At 42.2% G+C, this 25,116-nt stretch overlaps 1 protein-coding gene across 1 annotated transcript in view; it reads left to right on the top strand.

Annotated features, from left to right (window-relative positions):
* The window catches only part of RARS1 (arginyl-tRNA synthetase 1), a 45,004-nt gene extending 20,387 nt beyond the window's left edge, over positions 1-24,617 (top strand). The window contains exons 10-15 of the mRNA XM_062188714.1: positions 2,648-2,826; positions 3,685-3,794; positions 4,925-5,030; positions 7,565-7,737; positions 9,111-9,358; positions 24,414-24,617. Of these exons, the coding sequence (XP_062044698.1) occupies positions 2,648-2,826; positions 3,685-3,794; positions 4,925-5,030; positions 7,565-7,737; positions 9,111-9,358; positions 24,414-24,523 (926 nt within the window). The 3' untranslated portion in view covers positions 24,524-24,617. The remainder of the gene's footprint in view (positions 1-2,647; positions 2,827-3,684; positions 3,795-4,924; positions 5,031-7,564; positions 7,738-9,110; positions 9,359-24,413) is intronic.
* Positions 24,618-25,116: the final 499 nt, after the last annotated feature.

Here is a 25,116-nt window from a genome sequence, read left to right as displayed (position 1 = left end):
TTTTGTTTATTTTCCTCCTCCTATCTGGAATCAGCCTTATTTTCAAGGAGTCCTGGTTCTGTGAATGGGAAATGATTATTATTTACAGTGTAGAGCCTAGAGACTATACCTGACTGATGAAAATGCAAAGTGTTTTTAAAGAGTGATTTTGTTCATTTTGAGACAAGCAGAGATCTTTTGTCTGCTTGTTTACTCCGCAAATGGCTGCAAGGGCCAGGGGCAGGCCAGACCAAAGCCAGGAGACTCCTGGGTGGCAGGGACCCAAGTACTTGGGTCATCTTCGGCTACTTTCCCAAGGCGTTAGCGGAGAGCTGGATCAGACGCAGAGGAGCACATTCCAATGGCATTGCAACTGGCATCGCAACCCAGTGCTCCACAATGTGGGTCCCAGGATTTTCTCTTTTAATGATATAAAAATAGGTAAAGATAGATTAGTAATTTTCCTGACTCCCATAGATAATAATTAATAAGTCTGATAATCAAACCTAGGCAGGCTGGCTTTGGAGGTATGTGTTTGTTTGTTGTAAGTATTTATTGGAAAGGCAGAGTTGCAGAGAGAGGGGGACAGAGATCTTCATCTGCTGGTTTACTGTGCAAATGACCACAACAGTTGGGGCTAGCCAGGCTGAAGCCAAGCAATTCCATCTAGATCTCTCACTTGGGCTATCTGCTGCTGCTTTCCCAGGTACAAAGTAGTAGTTAGCTGGATCAGAAGCAGATGGGCCAGGACTCAAACTCAAGACTTGGACCTTATAGGTGGCTCTGTAACCTGCTATATCACACTGCCGGCTCTTGTTTTTTGGTGTTTTAATTCTTATCCATTTGAAATGCAGAGAGAGAGAGAGATTTGTCTCTAATATATTAGTTGACTCTCCAAATGATTGCAACTGGTGGACCTGGACCAGGCCATAGTCAGAAGCTTTGAATTTCATACAAGTTCCCATGCAAGTGGCAGAGACGCAAGCCCTGGAGCCATCACTTGATGCTTCCCAGGGTGCACATTAGTGGGAAGCTGGAATTGGGAACAGAGCTGGGACTTGTACCTGGGCACTCTGATGTGAGATACAGGTGTCACCCTAACCTTAACCACTAGGTAAAACACCTGCCCTTGGAGCTCCTGGTTGTTTTTGTTTAACATTTGTATTTATTTGTTTGAGAGGTAAGAGTTACAGACAGAGGGAGAGACAGAAAGGTCCTCATCTGCTGGTTCACTCCCCAGATGGCAGCAAAGGCCAAGCTGTGGCAGTCCAGAACCAGGAGCTTCTTCTGGGTCTCCCATGTGGGTGGAAGGGCCATCTTCCACTGCTTTCCCAAGCCATTGAAGAGAGATCAGAAGAGCAGCAGCCAGGACATGAACTGGGGACATAAGGGATGCCAGAACCACAGGTGGAGGCTTAACTTAGTACACCACAGCGCCAGCCCCGCTCCTGTTTTTATTTTATTTTAATTTTTAAAAAATTTATTAATGTATTTGAAAGACTCCCCAAATTTGACTCCCCAAATGGCCAGAGCTGGGAGACAGAAGCTTCATCAGCATCTCCCAAGAACTTGGGCCATCTTCCTCTGTTTTCCAGGTGAATTAATAGGGAGCTAGATCTAAAGTGGAGCAGCTGGGACTTGAACGAGCACCCATATGGGATGCTGGCTAAGCAGGTGGCAGCTTTACCTGCTGTGCCACAATACCAGCCCTGGAGCTCCTGTTTTTAACTATATCTTACACTACCAATCCCTAGTTTCTTAAATTGTGAGGAAGCAGAGAGAGATTTACTGTAGTTATTTTGAAGCTTGTATCTAAGACTTAGCATTGTATTTGGCACATTATAGCACTCAGATACGGCTGCTGTTATTGTCATTATGTTGTTTACTGTCTTTTGCAGAACATGGTTATTTCTTTTTAATTGTTGCGAATGCTAAATCCTGCCGTGTTTGTTTTCTGGACCCTGTGGCAGTTTTAACTTTTCAGCACATTATAAGAGGCCAGTAAAGGAATTAATCTTTTTTCCCAGAGGAAGCTCATAGCTCCAGCTTGAGAACAAAGCACAGATTTCCATGTTCTGCACTTCAGTGAGGGGTTCATTTGCTCATGCATTCATTCTTTTTAAAAAGGATTGATTTGTAAGGCAGAATCATAGAGAGGTATTTTTAATCCTCTGATTCACTAGGCAAATGGATGCAACAGCATGGCTTGGCTGAGGCAAAGAGCAAGAATTCCATCTAGGGCTCTTAACGTGGGTGACAGGGACCCAGGCACCGAGGCCATCATTCACTGCCTTTGTAAGTCCAAGAAGCTGGATCAGAAATGGAGCAGCTAGGATTCAAACTTGCACTCTGACATGGGATATTGCCGTCACATGGTTCATTCCCCAAATGGTTGTGCCACAGTGCCACCCCCTGGTGTCCATTAAAGAGTCGGGGAGCCAAGTGTAATGTGAGTGCGGGAAACTGCCAGGATATCTGACCCACTAGGGTATCTACCAGCACCCGAGGCACCTAGACACCCTGAACAGGAAAGAAAAAATACTGTGATATCTTCAGCTTTCTGATACTTACTAGAATAAGTGTGTATACGATCTTAAAGTAACCCAACTTTCGTATTTTTTTCAGGGTTCTTTAACGTTACGCATGAAGTTTTTTTGTTTTGCTCTAGGTTTTGTACAAGTAGATGATGGCAGGAAGATTGTGTTTGTCCCAGGGTGCTCCATACCACTAACCATAGTAAAATCCGATGGAGGTTATACCTATGATACATCTGACCTTGCTGCTATCAAACAAAGACTGTTTGAGGAAAAAGCAGATATGATCATTTATGTGGTGGACAGTGGACAAGTAAGTACGTCTGTAGATATGTATGTTTCCATGTTGTCTGACGGAAGCTGAAGCAGTATTGTGAGGTTGGGGTTAGTGGCATAAATGTTCCCTGAATGCTGCAATTCAGAACATTGTATGAAATTGCAGAAAGAACAGGGTGTAGACACAGCCAGACCTAGACACTTCTCAGCTTTCTAGATTGTCTCTAAAAGCTGGAAAAGATTTCTCTCTGCTCCTCACTGATGGTTCCTATCAGTATTGTTGAGAAACCCAAAATTTATTGTGGTTGTTGATGTCAGTCAGCTCTTAATTCAGTTGCTTTTCAAACCTCTGAATATGGAAAGCATGACAACGATCTTGCTCTTAATGTTTGTTACGTATAAGGAATAAAAGAGGAGCTTTTTTTTTTTTTTTTTTTAAGATTTATTTATTTATTTGAAAGAGTTAGAGGCAGAGGTATAGAGAGATCTTCCATGCACTGGTTCGCTCCCCAAATGGCCTCAATGGCCAGAGCTGGGCCTGTCCAAAGCCAGGGACTAGGAACTTCTTCCAGGTCTCCCACATGGGTGCAAAGAGTTGGGCCATCCTCCAGTGCTTTCCCAGGCACATTAGCAGGAAGCTGGACCGAGGTGGAGCAGCTGAGACTCAAACTGGTGTCCATGTGGGATGCTGGCACTGCAGATGGCATCTTAACCTGGTGTACCACAGTGCTGGCCCCGAAAGAAGAGCCGTCATAATAACATTTGCCTCACAAGATTTGTGAGTGATTTGAATTTTGCACATCCTCATTCCTGAGCAAAGAAGCCTTAAGTCATCATCGTCATCTTTTGTTATTGGAAAACTAGCAAATAGCTCTCTGTTTCTGTTTCTTTGTAGGCTCTGCATTTCCAAGCAATATTTGCTGCTGCTCAGATGATTGGTTGGTATGACCCTAAAGTTACTCGAGTGTCCCATGCTGGATTTGGTGTGGTGCTAGGGGAGGACAAGTAAGTCTTGAAAATCTAAAGATGGTAACAGTGTGTGTGATCCTCATATTTAGGTGAAGTCCCTACAGTTCATGGAAATGGTCAAATGTGTGCTCTGAATTTACCAGTAGTGTGCAAACAGTAATACTAAGAGTTTTAATTTTTGATTTATTAGTGACAGAGCTCTGATCTGCTGTGTCACTCCTCAGATACCCACAAGGTTGGGCTGCACTGTGCCGAAGCTGAGAGCCAGGAACCCAGTCCAGGTCTTCCATATGAATGTCAGGGGCCAACCCCTTGAATCATCACCTTTTGCTTCTTGGGGGTGCACATCAGGAAGAAGCAGGAGTATTTTCATTAAATGTTAACATATTCTGCCCTCTGCTTCTATGTTTTTGTTTGAAGTATTTTTTTGTTATTTGGTTTTTGTTTGAGAAGCAGAGAGAATGAGAAATGCCCACAACCATCAGGTCTGGGCTGGCTGAAGCTGGGAGCTGAGAACTCACTTTAGGTCTCTCTGTGTTAGTGGGAGGAACCCGACTACTCAGCCATCACTGCAGCCTCATGGAATCTGCAGTTCTCCAAAATGCTTTCCAGAGTGTGGCTCCCAAGGCAGTGCCTGTCAGTGCTTCCAGATTGTCATTTCAGTAGATCTGAATGGCTCCTGGTTTTTAAGCCTCTCAGCTGATTTTGATACAAATCTGAGGTTGGGTTACTATGGAATAAGAGGAATCACTACATAGAGAAATGTAAATCAAATTCCAGTAAAGATTTTCCTGATTTTTAAATGATTCTAGACACAAACATAGATGTTACTAGGGGTTTGAATGGGAGGATAAAACTGCTGACCCAGATGTTGTATTCCAGGCGAGTTAACAAAGTAACAAATGTCACCTTTATTTCTGTCAGGAAACACATGAATATTAATGGTTAACATGTTATAGAGGGTGCTGTTAGAGCTGAAGCATGGATGCCTTGAGTTTAGTGGTGCAGGTGTTAACACTAGGTTATCAGGTGAAACCTGTGCCATAGAGATTTGAAACAGGCATATATTAGAGTTTGTGGTAAAGTCCCTCAGACTTCCCTATTCACAGATCTCTGAGTTGAAAAGTATGTTTTAGTTCTTGATTGAGGCCTTTAAATGTTTTTAGGAAGAAGTTTAAAACGCGATCAGGTGAAACAGTACGCCTTGTAGACCTTCTGGAAGAAGGTCTAAAACGATCCATGGACAAATTGAAGGAAAAGGAAAGAGATAAGGTAATTGGAACCTTATTGGCATAATGTGTACCAAGCATTGTGTTGTGGGTTTTCATTTTTGTTTTCCTTGAAGGAACTGACAATTAAAAGAAGTCAGTGCGTCTAGAGCTAGCTTATGTGCAGCTTTTTTGCATTGTAACTTTGGGTCTTGGTTTGATAGGTTGTTTTGGCTGTAGTTCCATTTAGAGACTATAGTTAGTCTCCCTATACCTTTTCATGATGATCGATGGTAGTGATGACAAGGGTTTGGAATTTCATCTTGGTCCAGGAGAGATGTATTTGTACAAGGCAGAGCAAGGGGGCAAGTGGGCTCCAGTCTTCAGTGTGCAGTGACGAATCTTGGACGTGCCTACCTCTTGTTCGTGAGCGGTTGCACAGATCCTTGCTAAGGTAGGCTTGGCTTGGACTGCTTAACATCTGGCAGAGGCACACAGTGCGCTTCAGAGCTGTCTCCAGGTTTCTCAAGTGTCTTTGTGCCCACCACTCTTCTTCCACCAGGCAGACAATTACGGTGTTGTGCTGCATGGGACTGGGGAGAAATGGAATGGGAATTCCTGCAGTCACCAGTGCTGCCGTGTTAGATCACACCCAGAGTCACAGCCTGCCAGAACCACTGCAGCACAGGGCTTGGGCATCGACTCACATTGTTGTGGGTGCCTGAGTTCACTGCCACCCAACAGGTGATGTTGGCCAGGATGTACGTCCACTGAACTGCAGCTGTGAGCCTCCATTTGGCACTAGGGCATGTCCACAGTCTCTGTCTGCAGGCATTAGGGTGAGGACAGGGGTCAATACAGGTTTTATCAGCATGGCACTGAGTTCTCGGAGACAGTCCTATGCGCACTTTCATGTCTGTCTTCCAGTGGTTGAAGTTTTCTTCTTCCAAACTGGGAGACAGTTCTAGAAAGCAATCCCCTGCTCCCCAGGCTGACACTTAGCTGGACTGCACTTGAGCCTTTGAAATACTAGGCTTTCTGCTGTCTCAAGGATGTTTATCTTGTCTGCAGATGGCTGGTTGTGGGACAGGCCAAAATGAACGCATCCCAGCAGATGTGCAGGTTTCCACCAGGTACCAGGACAGATGAATATCTGTGGGCACTGGCCTAAGAAGGGAGACTTTGGGCTTTTATCAGGTGCCGAGTCTCACTGCAGTAAGCCTTGTTCTGAGCTTCACTGCAAAATTCTATAAGCTCGTTTTCCTGCTCTGCATCCAGTGGACTGAGTCTTTCTCTGCTGTCTTCTGGAAGTGGGGGCAGTGTGCTAGAAGCAGACCATCAGACATGTAGCCAGAGGCTCATGGTGCCTGTATGGTTTAGCTAATCAGTTTCTCATTGAAAGTCTTCTTCCACCAAGCCAAGATACGTGGTCTCTACACACATGCTGTTGGAGCTCTGGGAAGGGTCATTCGGTCAAGTCTTTCCTCCCTGCCCTTTTCCATGGTCTTGTCTTCTTACTGGAGTAAAACCAGCTACTGTGGTCTTTCCTGACTTTCTTGGCTTTTGTGAGGGTGGCTTTCTGTGTGGAGAGGTTTGCCAGAGCGTCTTCCTCAGCTGCCATGTTGCTGTGTTCCCCCAGAATGTCGCTGCTTTGAGACTGTCCGTTGACCGCAGTTTCTCTGTATTCTTCTAAATAACAGATTCTTCAAAGAATAATATTTGAGAATAGAACATGTGTCAGTGAGAGGATGTGGTACATAGTAAACTGTGAGCATATTCAAAGAGGTTGAGACAAGGGTGTTATTAAAGGCAAAAATGAGGCCTGCATCTGTTACTGTGAAATAATAGTTCTTGGCTACAAAGGTTGGTAGCAAGGATGACACCAGCCCAAGGTTGAACAGACAGATCTCTCTGCAAAGTGTTTTTGTTTAAGGTGGTTCTGGCAGTCTTTAAGACAGTTTCTATCAGGCAGTCATGGGTGAGACTCTTTCCTCATAACCTCCCAGTTTGTTTTTTTCATGGGGTTGACATGACCCTAACATTTTGATCTGACAGCTTTCACAATCTGTATTTTACCCAACCTCTCAACAGTTGCTTTTGGTGAAGAGTTAGTCTACTTTCATGATTGGAACACAGATCAGTCCGTCCTTGAGGTCTGATGCTTCACAGTGCATGACCACATAGTAGTGAATCAGTGTATGTTTCCTTCTTTAACTCTGGATACTGTGTTGACTTCGATTATTTTCGTAATCATAATTTGTTAGGTTTTATTGTGTTTTATGTCCTATGACCTCAGTGTTTATCATGTGAAGTTTTTGATATAAATTAATAAATTGTGTTTTGGGTTTCATGTCTACTGAATAGATTGGAAAAAATTTACACTAACACTTGACATTTCACAAGTCACGGTTCTGTTGTACACGGCTGGTAAGCTTTATATTCTCATTGCTTCAGTGCATGATACTTCAGTGTCAGTGTTTGTTAAGGCTTATTGATAGAAAGCACTGTTTGCTGTTTTCTTCCGTAGTCATCTGCTAGGAGACACCAGGATACAGGCAGTGGTCACTAAGCAATGAAGTATTATCTTTTTTCCCCAAGGTTTTAACTGCAGAGGAATTGCAGGCTGCTCAGACATCCGTTGCCTATGGCTGTATCAAATATGCTGACCTTTCTCATAACCGCTTGAATGACTACATCTTCTCCTTTGACAAAATGCTAGACGACAGAGGAAACACAGCTGCTTACTTGTTGTATGCCTTCACTAGAATCAGGTAATTGTGGATAGACACTTTTATTATTTATTTGAGAAGTAGAGTTACAGACACAGAGGGAGAGACAGAGAGAAAGATCTTCTTCTGGTTCACTCCCCAAAGGACCGCAGTGGCCAGAGCTGAGCCATTTCGAAGGTAGGAGCTTCTTTGTCTCCCACGTGGGTACAGGGGCCCAAAGACTTGGGTCATCTTCCACTGCTTTCCCAAGCCATAGTAGAGTGCTGAATCGGAAGAGGAGCAGCTCAGGCACAAACCGACACCCATATGGGATCCCGGTGCTGCAGGCGGAAGCTTAGCCTAGTGTGCCACTGCACCATGGGCCCCACACTTTTATTTTGAATCAGAGTTACACTTAGTTGCTCTGCACTGGTCTTTTCTGAGTTGTTTTGCTGTGTACAAGCGTCTTTGGAAATATGTCCTGTTTTAGAATCCCAACTGGAACATGGATTCATAGGCCTGTTCCTCTTCTCCCTGGCAGAAAATCTCCTAAGCCTCTTGGTTTGAGTAGTAACTTGAGAGGACGGGAGCTGTAAGGCGGGGAGACACTTCCACAGAGTGAGCTCCCGCTGCTGATTAACTCCCCAGATGGCCACAGCAGCAGTGTGTCAAGCCAAGAGCTGGGAATTCAGTCTCCCACAAGGGTAGCCTGGAATCTAGTTATTTGAGCCGTAACTGCTACCTCCAGGAATATGCCTTAGGAGCCTTGAGACGAGTTTGAGCTGAGAATTGAACACAGGTACACCTGTGTGGGACAAGAGTGTGTGAACCACCATCTTCACTTAGAGGCTAAATGCCTTCATTTTTAAAAAAATTTATTTGAGGGGCTGGCAATATGCTGTAGCAGGTAAAGCCACTGCCCATGATGCCAGCATCCCTTATGGGCATCGGTTTGAGTCCCAGCTGCTCCACTTCCAAACCAGCTCCCTGCTAAAGCACCTGGGAAAGCAGCAGAGGATGGCTCAAGTCCTTGGGCCCATGTGCCCATGCGGGAGACCTGGAAGAAGCTCCCGGCTTTGCCCTAGCCTGGCCATGGCCATAGTGGCCATTTGGGAAGTGAACCAGCAAACAGAGGATTCTCTAAATCTACTTCTCAAATAAATTTTTAAAAAAATTTATATGTAACACTTACAGAGGAAGGGCTAATATTAGAATGGTGTTTGCTTACCCCCTAGAATAATCATTCCCATTTTTGATATATTTTAGACCAGATTGTTAGCTTTACCTAATATGTATCCTGTAATAAAATTATACTTCCTCTATTTTATAAAAATTTAACAGTAATTACAGACTTACCAGGTACTTCTTACATGTTTTGTGAGAGGAGAAGAATGAGCCTAACAAAAGGGAGTGACAGTAGCTGCCTGATTTTGCAGGTCCATTGCGCGTCTGGCCAATATTGATGAAGAGATGCTCCAGAAGGCTGCACGTGAAACTAAAATCATTTTGGACCATGAGAAGGAATGGAAACTGGGCCGGTGCATTTTACGGTTCCCTGAGATTTTACAGAAGATTTTGGATGACTTGTTTCTCCACACACTGTGCGATTATATCTATGAGCTTGCAACTACTTTCACAGAGTTCTACGATAGCTGCTACTGTGTGGAAAAAGACAGACAGACTGGTGAGTGTCTCTTAGTGGCAATATAGTGAATGGGGCACCATTAAGGCATTTGAATTGCATTGGGGCAGTTTTCTAATTGGCTTTTTTCATGGGAATCTCACAGCACAGTGATCTGTGTCATGTATAGCAGTAAATTTGAGCTAGCAGTGGATTCTTGTCCATTTAGTGTCTTTTGCTAACCTTGGTTGCATGGGATGGCACCCTATAACTTCCAAGGAAACAATGTTTCCAAAAACAGCAGTGTCTGAGGTTACAAAATGTTTCTTGATAATGAAACTTGATAAATGAAATTCTTGATAATGAAAACTATCCTTGTAAAATTGTTTTCTTGGGCTGTTTCTTGCCATGTTACATAGTGAAGGAAGTAGACTGATTAGTGTGTTATAGGCAGGTGGGCATCTGTGGCATAGTGGGAAGAAAGCCTTTACTGTTGACATATGGAAATTATTCATATTACTGAGTTATTGTGTGATATTTTGATGCACAGGTACAGTGTATTCTGATCAGCTCAGGGTGATTAGCGTATTTATCACCCCAGACAATTCTCAGTTCTTTGTCTTGGATCATTCAAAATCCTCTTTACTCATTCTTAGAATACATGATTAGTGTCAAATATGATGATCCTGGTGCGCTACAGAGCATTGCCAGTTAGTCCCTGTCCCTAGCTGCACCCCTGTACCCATCTCTCTCCTTACAAGGCTCTGATAACCACTATTCTGTTCTCTATGTCTCACCTTTTTAACTTAACACATACAAATGAGAACATGGGATATTTGTCATTCTGTGCCGCCTTTTATTTAACATAACTGCGACTCCATGCATGTTGCTACCAGGGACAGGATTTTATTTTTTTAATGGCTGAACAGTATACAATTGTGTACATGCCTCCGTCTTTGCATTCACTCCTTGAGGGACAGCTTAGGTGATTGCATGTTTTGATTGTTGTAAATAGTGATGGAGTAAATGTGAGTCCAAGTGTCACTTCAACATCCTGATTTCATTTCTTTTGGATAAATATCCAGTACTGGGACTGCTGGGTCATATGGAAATTCTATTTCTACTTTTTTAAGGACCCTCCGTACTGTTTTTCATATGGCTATACTAATCTGCATTTGCATTGGCAGTGTATGAGAGATTGCCTTTGTCCCTGTCTCACTCCATTTGGAGAAATCTCTGTTCATGTTAGTCACCCAGAATTTTAATCAGATGTTTAGATTTTTCAGTGTTGCAATTCTTTATATATTCTACATATCAGTCCCTTATTGGACGACTGATTGCTTTTATTTTCTCCCATTCTGTCATTTATCTCTGTGTCCGTGTTGTTTCCTTGGCTACGTAGGTTTTTACTTTGGTTTAATCCCATGTTTTCAGTTTTGTTGGCTGTGCTTTTCAGGTCAAATCCAAAAAATCTTTGCCCAGACTGGTTTCCTGAAGTGGTTCTCCTACGTTTCCAATACTAGTGTTATAGGTTTGGATCTCAGACTTAAGTGTTTGTTGTACTCTAGATGTTTTTTATATATGGTGAGAAAGGTTTGTTTCTCTGGACATGCAGTTTTACCACAGTAAAGTATTCATGAATTTGCTTATCCCAGTGTATATCTTAGTGCGTTTGTCAAAAATCATTTGGTTGTGAATATTTTGATGTATTCATGGAATTGTTTCAGTGGTCTCTGTATCTTTTCTCTCCAGAACCACATAGTATATTATGAAGTAAAGCATGATTGAATTGCACGGTGAATTAGGGATATTAAATTTCTTGTAAGCTGTTGTAAATGGTGTTGCTTTTTAGATTTCTTTCCCAGTGGTTTCTTTATTGTATGTAAACAATACAGGTTTCTGTATGTTTTTTTATATTCTGTACCATTTCTGGATTCATTTATCTGTTTTTAAGTTTTTTAAGTTTTTATTAATGAATGCACTTTTTCATAGATACAGCTTTTGGAATTCTTTCCCCCATACCCACCCTCCCATCCCATTTCCCTCTCCTGTCTGCTTCTTCATTATGGTTGATTTTTAGTTTGATTTTATATACAAGAGGACCAACTCCAGGTTAAGTATAGATTTCAATAGTTTGCACCCACGCACACACACAACATGCAGAGTACAATTTGAGAACAAGATTTGCAGTCAGTTCTCATAGTACAACTCATTAAAGATGGAGGTGCTAATGGGAAGTGTACAGTGACTGCTCTTGTTCCTTTAACAATTAACACTCTTATTTATGACGTCAGTGATCACCCAAGGCTACAGCCATGGTCTGCCAAGGCTGTGGAAGCCTTCTGTGACCATAGACTCCATCGGTATTTGGACATGGCCACAAGCAAAGTGGATGTTCTCTCCTCCCTTCAGAGAAGAGTACATCCTTCTTTGATGGCCCTTTCTTTCCACTGAGGTCTCACCGAGATCCTCTGTGTAGGATATTTTTTGCCACAGAGTGTTGGCTTTCAACCCTGAAATTTCCCAGCACCATTTGTTAAAGAGACTGTGGCTGCTCCAGAGGTTGGTTTCAGCTCCTTTATCATGGGCCTTTCAGCCAGACCAGGAAGCTCTAAGGGTTTAATCTGAGGTCAGAGTGTTATTTACAGCGAATGTCATTCTAGGGGTCCGCTGTGTGGACTGCTTCCCATATTGGACTTTCCTTCCTTTTTAATTCTATTATTACCAAGTACTTGATGTTACTTATATGATCACTTTTACACTTAAGCCTATCTATATGTTGACTTTAACATTTAATATGATCACTTTAACAGTTAAGATGTCATTTATACCACTGATTTTTATAGGTTTGGAGTCCCATGTCAAGTTTTTAGGCTGTACCCTTAGAAGTGAGTCTGCAGGACTGTATGCAAAACTATACTGCTTTACAGTTATAGACTACCTCCTCCCTCTCTTATTCCCCCTGTTATTTTTAACTGGGATCTTTTCCAATTGACTTAAAATACATATGTAACTCTGTTACATAAAGAGATCAACATATAGTATGAAGAAGGGAAAAGGAAAAGAAAGAAAACGGGGGGAAAAGGATATACAAAATAAAAAGTAACTATAATATACTGTCCCTCGACAGTCAAGTCAAGGATTATTCAAGTCATTGATTCTAAAAGTGACAGTGTCACTTCTAGAGCTTTCATTTTAGGAGCACTATTAATTCCGAAATCAGGGAGAACATATGGTATTTGTCTCTTTGGGACTGGGTTATTTCACTAAGTATGAGGTTTTCCAGCTTGCTCCATTTTGTTGCAAATGACTGGATTACATCCTTTTTTACTGCCATGTAGTATTCCATAGTGTACATATCCCACAATTTCTTTGTCCAGTCTTTGGTTGATGGGCGTTTGGATTGCTTCCATGTCTTAGCTATTGTGAATTGAGCTGCAGTAAACATGGAGGTGCAGATAGCTGTTTTGTTTATTGATTTCATTTCCATTGGGTAAATTCCCAGGAGTGGGATGGCTGGGTCATATGGTAGGACTATATTGATTTTTTAGGTCTCTCCATACTGTTTTCCATAGTGGCTTTACAAGTTTACATTCCCATCAACAGTGGGTTAGGGTGTCCTTTTCCCCACATCGTCTCCGGCATTTGTTGTTTGTTGATTTCTATATGACGGCCACTCTAACTGGGGCGAGGTGAAACCTCATTGAGGTTTTGATTTACATTTTCCTGGTGGCAAGAGATCCTAAATATTTTTTTCATGTGTCTGTTGGCCATTTGGATTTCCTCTTTTGAAAAATGCCTTTTCAAGTCCTTGGCCCATCTCTTAACTGGGTTGTTTTGTTACTGTGGAGTTTTTTGATCTCTTTGTAGATGCTGGTTATTAAGCCTTTATTGGTTGCATAGTTTGCAAATAATTTCTCCCATTCTGACTGTTTTCTTTTGCTGTACAGAAGCTTCTCAATTGAGGTAATCCCATTTGTTCATTTTGGCTTTGACCACCTGTGCCTCTGGGGTCTTTCCCAGGAAATCTTTGCATGTGCCAACGTCTTGAAGGGTTTCCTCAATGATCTTTGTTAATTGGATGGTGTTGTGGCATAGATTTAGATCTTTAATCCATGTTGAGTGGATTTTTGTGTTGGGTGTAAGGCCGGGGTATTGCTTCATACTTGTACATGTGGACATCCAGTTTTCCCAGCACCATTTGTTATAGAGACTTTGGCTGCTCCAGAGATTGGTTTTAGCTCCTTTATCAAATACAAGTTGGTTGTAGGTGTTTAGATTGATTTCTAGGGTTTCCGCTCTGTTCCAGTGGTCTATCCATCTGTTTTTGTACTAGTACCAGGCTATTTTGATTATAACTGCCCTTTAGTATGTCTTGAAGTCTGGTATTGTGATGCCTCCAGCTTTGTTTTTTGTTGTATAAGATTGCTTTAGCTATTCGAGGTCTCCTGTTCCTCCATATGAATTTCAGCATCATTTATTCTAGATCTGAGAAGAATATCTTTGGTATTTTTATTGGTATAGTATTGAACCTGTAAATTGCTTTTGGAAGAATGAATATTTTGATGATATTGAATCGTCCGATTCATAGCATGGCAGATTTTTTTTTTTTTAATCTATTTCTTTAATGTTTTGTGATTCTCATCATAGAGCTCTTGGACCTCCTTGGTTAAATTTGTTCCAAGGTGCTTGATTGTTTTTGTGGCTATTGTGAATGGGATTGCTATGAGTTCCAGTAGTCTTTCAGTGGAGTCTTTTGGATCCCCTATATATAGAATCATGTCATCTGCAAAGAAAGATAATTTGACTTCCTCCTTCCCAATTTATATCACTTTGATTTCCTTTTCATGCCTAATGGCTCTGGCTAAAACCTCTAGGACTATATTGAATAGCAGTGGTGAGAGTGGGCATCCCTGTCTGGTACCAGATCTCTGTGGGAATGCCTCCAACTCTGCCACATTCCATAGGATGCTGACCGTGGTTTTTTCATAAATTGCCTTGATTGTGTTGAGGAATGTTCCTTCTAAACCCAATTTGCTCAAGAGTTTTCCTTATGACGGGGTGTTGTATTTTGTCAAATGCTTTCTCTGCATCTATTGATAATCATAAGATTTTTGTTCCTCAATTTGTTAATGTGATGTATCACATTGATTTTTGAATGTTGAACCACCCCTGCATACCAGGGATAAATCCCACTGTTTCTGGGTGAATGATCTGTCTGATGTGTAGTTGGATTCGATTGGCCAGGATTTTGTTGAGGATTTTTGCATCAGTGCTCATCAGGGAGAATGATCTATAGTTTTCTTTTTCTGCTGTATCTTTTCCAGATTTAGGACTAAAATATATTGGCTTCATAGAAAAGAATTTGGGAGGATTCCCTCTTTTTCGATTGTTCTGAATAGTTTGAGAAGAATGGGAGTTAGTTCTTCTTTAAATGTGTGGTAGAATTCAGCAGTGAATCCATCTGGTCCTGGGCTTTTCTTTGTTGCGAAGGCCTTTATTACTGTTTCAATTTCTGTCTCGGTTAGGGGTCTGTTTAGGTTTTCTATGTCTGCATGGCTCAGTTTAGGTAACTTGTATGTGTCCAGGAATCTATCCATTTCTGATAGATTTCCCTGTTTGCTGGCATACAACTCTTTGTAGTAATTTCTAGTGATTCTTTTTATTTTTGTTGTGGCTTGTTACGTTTCCATTATCATCTCTAATTTTATTGATTTGAGTCTTTTTTTTGTTCATTGGGCCAATGGTGTTTCAATTTTGTGCATTTTTTCAAAAAAAACAGCTTTTCCTTTTGCTGATCTTTTGTATTGTTTTTTTGGTTTCAATTTTGTTGATTAATTTTAATTATTTGTTTTCTTCTACTGTATATGGGTTTGGGTTGCTGGTGTTTTTCTAGATCCTTGAGGTGCATAGAGTTCATCTATTTGGTGCCTTTGCAGTTTCTTGTTGTAGCACCAATTAGTGTAAACATTCCTCTTAACACTGCTTTTGCTGTATCCCACAAAGTTTGGTAAGTTGTACTGTCATTTTCATTTGTTTCTAGAAATGTTCTGATTTCTTCTATGACCCACTGCTCATTCAGAAACATGTTCATTCTCCATGTGTTTGCACATGATGCAGAGATTCTTCAGTTGTTCATATCCAGCTTCAGGGCAGTGTGGTCTGAGAAGATGCATGGTGTGATTTCAAGTTATTTGAATTTGCTGAGACTCCCTTTATGATGTAGCATATGATCAATCCTAGAGAGAGTTCCATGCACCAGGGAGAGATGTGTACTCTCTGGCCATGGAGTGGAAGGCTCCGTAGATAATCTGCTAGGTCTATTTGGTCTATAGTGTTCATGAGCTTTGTTGTTTGCTTGTTGATTTTCTGTCTGATCAGTCCATAGCTGAAGTCCCCGGTGACTGTTATATTTGAGTCGATGTCTTCCTTTAAATCCCTTAATAATTCTTTCAGATAGCCAGGTGCCCTTTAATTAGGTGCATATACATTTATAATAGTCTCATCTTCATGTTGAATTGTTCCTTTAATCATTATATAGTTCCTTCTTTGTCCCTCTTAATAGTTTTTGTGGTAAAGTCTAGTTTGTCTGATATTAGGATGGCCATACCAGCTCTTTTATGCTTTCTGTTAGCATGGAATATTTTTTTTCTCCTTTTCACTTTAAGTCTGCATGTGTCTTTATTGGTAAGGTGTGTTTCTTGTAGGCAGAAGATAGATGGATTTACTTTGTTAATCCATTCAGCTAGTCTGTGTCTTTGACCTGGGGAGTTGAGACCATTTACATTCATTGTGACTATTGTTAAATACCGTCTTTTCCCTGCCATGTTTCCTTAAGTAGAGCTGTTTATGTATTTTGGATTTTGTTTGTACTTTTTGAGTCATTTTCTACTTTCGCTTTCTTTTGTAGTGAAGTTCCTGTTTCTGAGTTTCTGCTGTAGCATTCCATCCCCTTGAGCCAGTGTTGTAGGGCTGGGCGTGAAGATACAAATTTTCTGTTTGTCATGGAAAATCTTTATTTCTCCTTCATTCATAAATGATAGCTTTGCAGGGTACAGTATTCTGGATTGACAGTTTTTTTTTGTTTTTTTTTTTCCTTTTTAAACTTTAAGAATATCTTGCCATTGTCTCCTTGCCTTTAGGGTTTGCAATGAGAAGTCTGGGGTGAGTCTAATTGGATTACCTCTGAATGTGATTTGTCCTTTGTCTCAGGCACATTTTAAGATCTGCTCTTTGTGTTTCACTGAGCTGTGTTGCCACAGTGTGTGTGATGAATTCCTTTTGTGGCGCTGTCTGTTGTGCGTTCTGTTTATTTCCTGTACTTGGATGTCTTTTTCAGTTTGCCTATTCTGGAAGGTTTCTGATATTACTTCATTAAGAAGGCCTTCTAATCCATTCTTTTTCTATACCTTCCAGGACTCCTATGATCAGTACGTTCCATGACTTGATAGAATCTTGTAAATCTCCAACTGTGATTTTTAATTTTCCAATTTCTTATTCTTGTGTTTGGTCTGTGTTATTTGCAGAAGTTTGTCTTCTATTTGTGATGTTCACTCTTCGATTTCATTTGTTCGATTTCTGAGAGATAGCATGGCATTTTTTATTTGGTCAGGTGAATTTTTCATTTGTAGTATCTCATTGTGGCTTCTCTTTGGAATCTCAATTTCTTGGGAATGCTTTTCATTGATCTTGAATCTGTTTCTGATTGCTTCTTTCTGGCATGACTGCAATAATGGAGGCTGAAGAAGAAATTGAAGATTTAGATTGTTCCACTGGCATGTTCATGGGTTCTTCCTTGTTATTATTTGGAATTTTTTTCTTTGGCATTTCTGCTTGGTTTGTGATTGGCTGTCTTTTTAAATCGATTTCCCTCTGCTATGAGCTGCTATGTGTCTGTTCCGGTTGCCAGTGTAAGCAAGCAACTACACCTCCTGGAGCTTTGTTTAGTTCCGAGTACTTAAGGAGGCATGTACCTGGGCTTTGAAGTACTAAGTCGTGCCTGCTGGGGGCTAGTCTCCCTGCTCCTTTGTTTGCCAAAAAGTGCTTGGGCTTTTGGTGTTCACTTTTATTTGTTGCTGTGCAGCTTGTGTGATGGGTGGGAGGGGGGATCACTCGGAATTGTTGTGATCCTTGTTCCCGGGTTGAGTGTGTGGTGAGGTGACCCCACAATTGATGGGTTCGTGTGTGGGAGGCTGCACTTGAAAATGTAAACAATCAATATGGCCTCCCCTCCTGCACCCGCAGCTCCAGTTGGGGGGAGGGGGGAGACATCCACGGATTGTGGCATGTTCAACTTCTCTGCCCGTCCCCCAGAATGTCTCCCTCCCCCCACTTAGAGCACCAAGTGCCGTTCACTAAATCTCCCCACTCATCCGTGTCTGCATCTCCTGGGACACTGAGGGAGCGGCGATTGTCTCTTCCTCGCTGGGTCTCCGTGCCATTCCCTTTCTGTACTTTGAGCACGTCTGTGGACCCGGGTGCTGCTGGTAAATTCCTGGGCCACTCTGTGCAAACTTTTTGTGATTCCACTTCCTGCTTGTATCCCTTCTACTCATTCATTATCCATTTTTCCCTGTGCAATTTGGAACATCCCGCTGCTGCATCACCATCTTCCCCAAACTTCTCATTTTTCTATTTGTATATTTTTAAATATTTGTTTTATTTGAAAGGCAGAGTTACCAAGAGAGGGCACTCTTCCATCCTCTGGTTATTTCCCAAGTGGCTGCAATAGCTTGGAGCTTTATCCAGGTCTCTCATATGGATGCAGGGGCCCAAGCGCATGGGGCATCTTTGGCTGATTTTTCCGGGCACCATAGCAAGGAGCTGGATGGGAAGCTGAGCAGCTGGGAATTCAACAGGCCGATATGGGACACTGGTGTTGGAGATGATGGCTTAACATGCTTTACAGCGTCACTGGCCCCTATTTATTTGAAAGACAGAGTTAGAATTAGAAAGAAGGGGGGAGAGAGAGCGCTTCCATCTGCTGGTCACTTCCCAAATGGCTGCAAGGAGACTGAAGCCAGGAGCTTCCTCCAGGTCTCTCCCATGGATACAGGGGCCCAAGCATTTGGGCCATCCCCACTGCTTTCTCAGGTGTACTTGCAGGGAGCTGGATTAGAAGTGAAGGAGCCCGGACTCAAACCCAACGCCCATATGGAATGCCCGTGTTGTGCTGCACCACCCCCGTTAACTTTCATCTTAAGGTTTTTTGGTGGAATCTTGGGTTTTTCCACTTAAAAATTATGTCATCAGTACACAGGGATAATTTGATGTTCTCCTTTTAGATTCGGATCCTCTTTATTTCTTTACCTTATCGCTCTGGCTAAGACTTACACTTAGAAAACATAGCACTGTGAGCAAAGTTTGTACATCCTAGAATGTGTTATTCCTGATCTTAGAGTCAATGGTTTCAGCTTTTCTTCATTCAGAATTATGTTTGTTGTTGTTTTGTTGTAAATAGCCTTAATTGTATTGAGATGTGTTCTTTCTGCATCTGGTTTGTTGAGAGGTAAGGCAGGAGTTGTAGGGCAACGTTAACATGACTGCATCCTGTACCAAGTGCCTGGTTTGAGTTCTGGCTTCACCACTATTGATAGAGCTTTCTGCTAATGCTCACCCTGGGAGGTAGCAGGAGGTCGCTCAAGTACTTGGGTTCCTGTCTCCACTTGGGAGACTGAATGAAATTTCTGGCTTCAGCCAAGTCTGCCCCAGCTGATGTGGGCATTTGGGGAGTGAAGCAGTAGATGGGAGATGTCCCCAACTCTATTGCCCTGCCTTTTTTTAGAAAATTAAATAAAGGTTTATGTGTGCATATATTTCGCAGAGTTAGAGATCTTCCCTCTGCTGGGTCAATCTTCAGATGTCTGCAAGACCAGGGAAGTGGAGCAGCCAGTAATTGAACTGTGTGCATGTGTGATGTTGGCTGCTTAACTCACTACCCCACAATCTGGTCTTTCTGCCTTTTAATAAAACTGATGCTGGCTAAACATGAGACAGCAAATTTGCAGAAGAGAGTTTGATGAAAGTGATCAGGTTCATTCAAGAAACCAGCATCTTGGGGGTGGGGGGAGCAGCAAGGAGCAGGCAGACCTCTGGTCCACAAGGGTGTGCTTCTCCCAGCTTGCACATTAGCAGGACTTTCCAACAGAGAAGGAGGCAGTGTGGTAAACAGAGAGTCGGGAACACAGGTACAGTGGTTACCTTCACCTTGCAGTCAGCAATCCAGGTCTCTTGTCCAGCTGAGGAGGTTGGGACCAATTGATTTGCCACTTGAGCCAGCTTTCTAAAGACCAGTGTGTGGAATTCTCAGGGAGTCATTAATTATCTGTTAAGCAGACATTCTAATCAGTCACAAGCTCAGCAGTTAGTAAAAACACATTTTGGTCTAAAAGGATGAATTTGATTTTTGATCAGATGGTTTTTGTCCTTCATAAATCCCACTGGTTAATGGCATACAATCTTTTTGATGTGTGTCTTTAAGATTGTTTGCCACTATTCTGTTGGAAATTTTTGCATCTGTGTTCCTCAGAGACATTGATTGGCTTAGGTCCTTGAGTCTGGTTTTGTTTTCTGGGTCATGCTGGGCTTGTATAATTGACTAATTTTTTTTTTTTTTTAAGATTTATTTATTTGAAAGGCATAGTGGCAGAGAAAGGCGGAGGGGGGAGGGCGGTTTCCATCCACTGGTTCACTCCACAAATGACCGTGGCTGGGGGCTTCTTCTGGGTCTCCTATGTGAGTACAGGGGCCCAATTGCTTGGGCCAGCTTCCTCTGCTTTCCTAGGCCATAGCAGAGAGCTGGATTGAAAGTGGAGCACCCAAGACTCGAACCGGTGCGTAGGTGGTGGCTTTATGCCCTATGCCACATCACTGGTCCCTTTAAAAAAAAAAAAAAAGATTTATTTGAACCTCAGAGTTATACAGGAGAGGCAGATTGAGAGACCTTCTATCTGCTGGTTCACTCCCCAGTTGGTTGCAGCGGCCGGAGCTGCGCTGCTCTGAAGCCAGGAGTTTCCTCTGGGTTGTCCCACATGGATGCAGGGGCCCAAGCACTTGGACTGTCTTCTACTGCTTTCCCAGGCCATGGCAGAGAGCTGGATTGGAAGATGAACAGCCAGGACTTGAACTGGCGCCCATAAGGGATGCCTGCACTGCCGGTGGCGGTTTTACCTGCTACCCTACAGGGCTGGCCCATTGGTTAGGTTTTGATAGAAGTCAGCAGTAAAGCTATGCAGTCCTGAGCGCTGCTGCTGGGGAGACTTTGTTAGTGGTTCTTATTATTCACAATTGGTCTGTTCAGATTTTGTATTGTCGTGGTTCAGTTTTGATAGGCTATAGTTACCCAGAAATGTATCTGTTTCTTTTAGGCTCTCTCTTGGTGTATGATCTTTTGAATTGTGCTGCTATTTGGGTCCTCTCTTTTTTAGTCAAGGTAGAAGTGTCAGTTTTGTTGACTTTTTTTGGGGGGAGCGGGGGTTAGAGTTTGTTCTTTTCTGGTTCCTTGAGAGGCATCATTAGTGTACCAGTATACACACTTAGTGGTACAACCGTCTATCCCGTCAGGGTTCCCTTCACTGTGTCATGTGAGTTTTTAGTATTCTAGATGTTTATATGGCACAAGAAATGGTGTGTATTGCTAAGGTTTGACTCTTATGTGTCTACCCTCCTTTTCTTTTGCTGTATTCATGATGGTAGTTAACATTTCATTTCAAGTGTAAAAATTCCCTTAATATTTTCATACTGGTTGCTCCGGTGGTAATGGATTCTGTTTTTCCTTGCCTTGAAATTTCACTTTTTTTTTTTTAAAGACATTTATTTGAGAGGTAGACCTATGGACTGAGGGAGTGACAGAAAGATCTTCCTTCTGCTGATTCACTCCCCAGCTGAGCCTATCTGAAGGCAAGAGCTTTTTCCCTGTCTGCCATGCAGGGGCCCAAGCAGCTTGACCATCTTACTCTGCTTTCCCAGGCCAGTAGCAAGGAACTTTACTGAAAGGGGAGCAACCAGAACACGAACCAATGCCCATATGGGATGCTGGCTCCATAGCGCCGGTCCCCTCTGCTTTACTTTTCAGGAACCACTTTGCTAGGGTACTCTGGGTTGACAATTTTAATACATTATCCCATTCTCTGCAGCTTCTGCCAAGAGATCTGTTGTCTGTCCAATGAGAATTCTTACACATGCTTTGACAATTTGTAGAAGTCTTTGTGTCTATTTTTGAGTATCTTTTTCAGCTGTTAATTCGTTAAATGGGTTGTTAGTGGCCGGTGCCGCAGCTCACTTGGCTAATCCTATGCCTGGGGCTCCGGATTCTGTCCCGGCTGCTCCTCTTCCAGGCCAGCTCTCTGCTGTGGCCCAGGAAGGCAGTGGAGGGTGAACCAATGGAAAAAGGAAGACCTTTCAATCTGTCTGTCAAAAAAAAAAAAAATGGGTTGTTAGTGCCTTTCCCTTTCTTTTGTGTGATACCCATACCGTAGACATCACTTACTTAACGGCATCTCTTAAAATACTGTTTCTGTTACTTTGGTTATTTCAGAAGTAGTCTTTAGCTCTGTCCTGCTTGATCTAGGTTGAGATTTTTAACTATTTATGATTTCTTTTTGGTTGGTAGAATTTTCTTATACAGAAACTTAGCATATATTACCATCAACTCTTAAACAGACTGAATTCAAATCTTCCATACTTATCAGGTTGGTAGTTCATTCTCAGCATAAAACAGTTGTGACTTCTAGAATTTCTGTATTGCCACTGTACACCACTGGAGGAGGACAGCATGTTCATGCATACATAGAATTCGTTTATAAAGGGGCTGCTGAAACCAACGATGAAGCAGTTTCATTGAATTATGCGCCTATATTGAGGTCCTTTTTTTTCCCTTAAGATTTATATGATGAGGCCCATATTGTTCTGTAGGAGGTAAAGGTACTGCCTGGGACACCAACATCTCATATCAGTGCTAATTCACGTCCCAGTGGTCTGGGAATGCAGCGGATGGCAGCCCAAGTGCTTGGGGCCCTGCCACCCACTTGAGTGACCCAGATTAAGTTCAGCCTGCATTAGCTATGGCCATTGTGACCGCTTGGGTAGTGAACAAGCAGATGGAAGATGTCTCTGTCACATTGCATTTCAAATAAATCTTTGAAAAATTTATTAGCAAGAGTGACAGAAAGAGCTTGCACCCACTAGCTAACTCCCCAAATGGCCTCAACACCCAGAACAGAGTTAGGCCCAGCCAGCAGCCCCTGTGGTACATTTTTGATACATGCTACCTTTGTGTTGTACTTTTCTAAAGAATTTGAGCATGTTGTGTTGGATAAAATATCGTAACCTTTCTTTATGGTAAAAAATGTTAAAAATATGTTCTTACAGCATCATTGTCTATAGTCACCCTGCTGGTGAGTAGAACACCAGCAAGTCTTTGTCCTAACAATATGCCTATTACATCTTCCTCCTCCCCTCTGGGAGTTTCCGGATTGTGTGGTATTTGTCTATGCCGGGCTTAACTGCAGTGACCTCTACTTGCATTCATCTTTTTGCAGACAGCTCATTTGTCCCTTTGTTCCTGGCAGTTTAACATTCCATTGTGTTTCATACCATTTTCTTTACCTACCAAAGACCTCTTTTAAAATATCTTTTAAGACCCATGAGCAACAGAAAAAGTCCTACAATACTCTCATGGGCTCTTCAGCCAGATCCGAATGCCTTAAGGGCTGATTCTGAGGCCAGAGTGTTGTTTAGGACGTCTGCCATTCTATGAGTCTGCTGTGTATGCCACTTCCCATGCTGGATCTTTCTCTCCCTTTTTGATTCTATCAGTTAGTATTAGCAGACACTTGTCTTGTTTGTGTGATCCCTTTGATTCTTAGACCTATCAGAGCCATCGAATGTGAACTGAAATTGATCACTTGGACTAGTGAGATGGCATTGGTACATGCCACCTTGATGGGATTGTAAAGTCCTAAAAGTCACTGCATAAGTTTAGTTTACCCTTATCTTTGAAGATCTATTCATGTAAAAGGCAGAGTGAGCCTCCTTCCATCCACCTGCCTTTGAAAATAGGTAATGTTTACAGCACATAGATCCTCACACAGGTTGAGAGAATTCCGCTCTCCTGTGATATTGCTAGTTGCAGTTATTTTCCTTGCATACTATGAAAGTCTTCCCCCCAGTGGTGGTGTTTGTTCTTGCTAGTTTGAGCATCATTCCCAAGACTGTTACTCCTTTGAATCTACCTGCCACGGCTTTGGTCTTCAAGTCATTCTTCAACCCCAGTAATCGTTTTCCCTTTATCAGCTTGTCTTCCAGCCACTTTTCATGGATTCCCCTGTAGATGACAGTTGTACATGTCGGTTACATTACTGGCTTTCTATGCAATTAGGACTAAGGGTTTTCCCCTATGTTCATTTTCAAAGTTCTAAGCAACTTTTTTCTCTGGTCTTGTGGAGACTCAGATTTCAGCACTAGAGGGCACTCTCCATCCCAGGCTTGTTGCAAATCTGGTGTGGGCTGTGAATGAAGGATTTGGGCAGGTGTCTAAAAGGAGATTATCTGTTCCTGGGCCTCTGTGTTGTACTGCCTAAGTTCGGTTTAGAAGTGGGTAGACACTAGACCCAGGCCATGGGCCGTTGAGGGATACAGGTATTGGAGCTCCAGCAAAGAGTTTTTTAAATCACAGATCTGACACGCTAAGGTATGGACTTCTCCTTCCAAGTAAGGGTCCAGTCCTCTCTGTTCATCTTTTATGCATCTTTTCTTATTATGCAGTGAACACCAGATAAATACAGTTTTACTCCCTTCGTTTCCCAAGAGCTAAGAAGCTAGGAGAAACTTTGGATAACAGTCACTAGAGAACATTATGTCAGTACTAGGGTCTGTTTTATGATTTCTCTCTGCTCCACTTCTCATTCAAGATGTGATGCTCAGTTGTTACTAGTTCCCTCCACTGGAATGGACCTAGGCTGCAAAGGTTATGGGATTCTCCCGGGCTCACTGGACTTTATGGATCCTCACTAAAGCCTAAAGACCCAAAACATTGCTGAATCTAAAATCTAGAAGGAACACATTCTTTACCTTTTTATTTTTTGAGCTCCTCATTATTGTCTTTTTCCTGTCTTTTCAGGGAAGGTATTGAAGGTGAACATGTGGCGGATGCTGCTGTGTGAAGCGGTAGCTGCTGTTATGTCCAAGGGCTTTGATATCCTGGGAATAAAACCTGTCCAGCGGATGTGAGCCTCCATAGGCTTCACCACTGCTGCAAATGTACAAAGTGGCTGTTAGCCCTATGTTTTTTTTTACAAGTAGTAAAGAAAATTTATCAACTACACCAAATGTGGTTTGTCATATAAATCCACTTGCAGCTTTTCTCTGCTAGCTACAGTAAAGTTCCTGGGTTTGGCCTTTACTGACCTTTATTATTCTTTCCTACACATTTCAAGTGACAAATCTAAGGCTCCACCCCCATATAACTATCATGCCTTGGTTTGCTTAGGAACAAAAGGAAGATCCTACCTTTCCTGCCCCTTCAGAATACCTCTCAGCGACTCATTGGTCCTACTTACAAGGGGAAAACAAGCAAAGCGTGACTAGTAACAACGGGACTGCCCTCCAAGTCTCCAACTGCTCAGCATTCCTTCTCTGGGCTTCTCCACAGTGTGTCACTTAATGAAATTCAGATTGCTGGTTGGGGGGGAGAGGCTTATAGCTTTGAGTTAATACAATCTGCCTACATGAGTTTAGAAAGGTTTTGAATTCTCACTTCACTTATAAAGATATCCAAGCTCAGTAAAGCCTGCAATTTACAAACAAACCAGTGTACTTATCAC

The sequence above is a fragment of the Lepus europaeus genome, chromosome 4, assembly GCF_033115175.1.
Source record: "Lepus europaeus isolate LE1 chromosome 4, mLepTim1.pri, whole genome shotgun sequence".
Classification (NCBI taxonomy): domain Eukaryota; kingdom Metazoa; phylum Chordata; class Mammalia; order Lagomorpha; family Leporidae; genus Lepus; species Lepus europaeus.
Note: the sequence above shows the minus strand (reverse complement) of the source record. Positions and strands in the feature narration are given on the sequence as shown.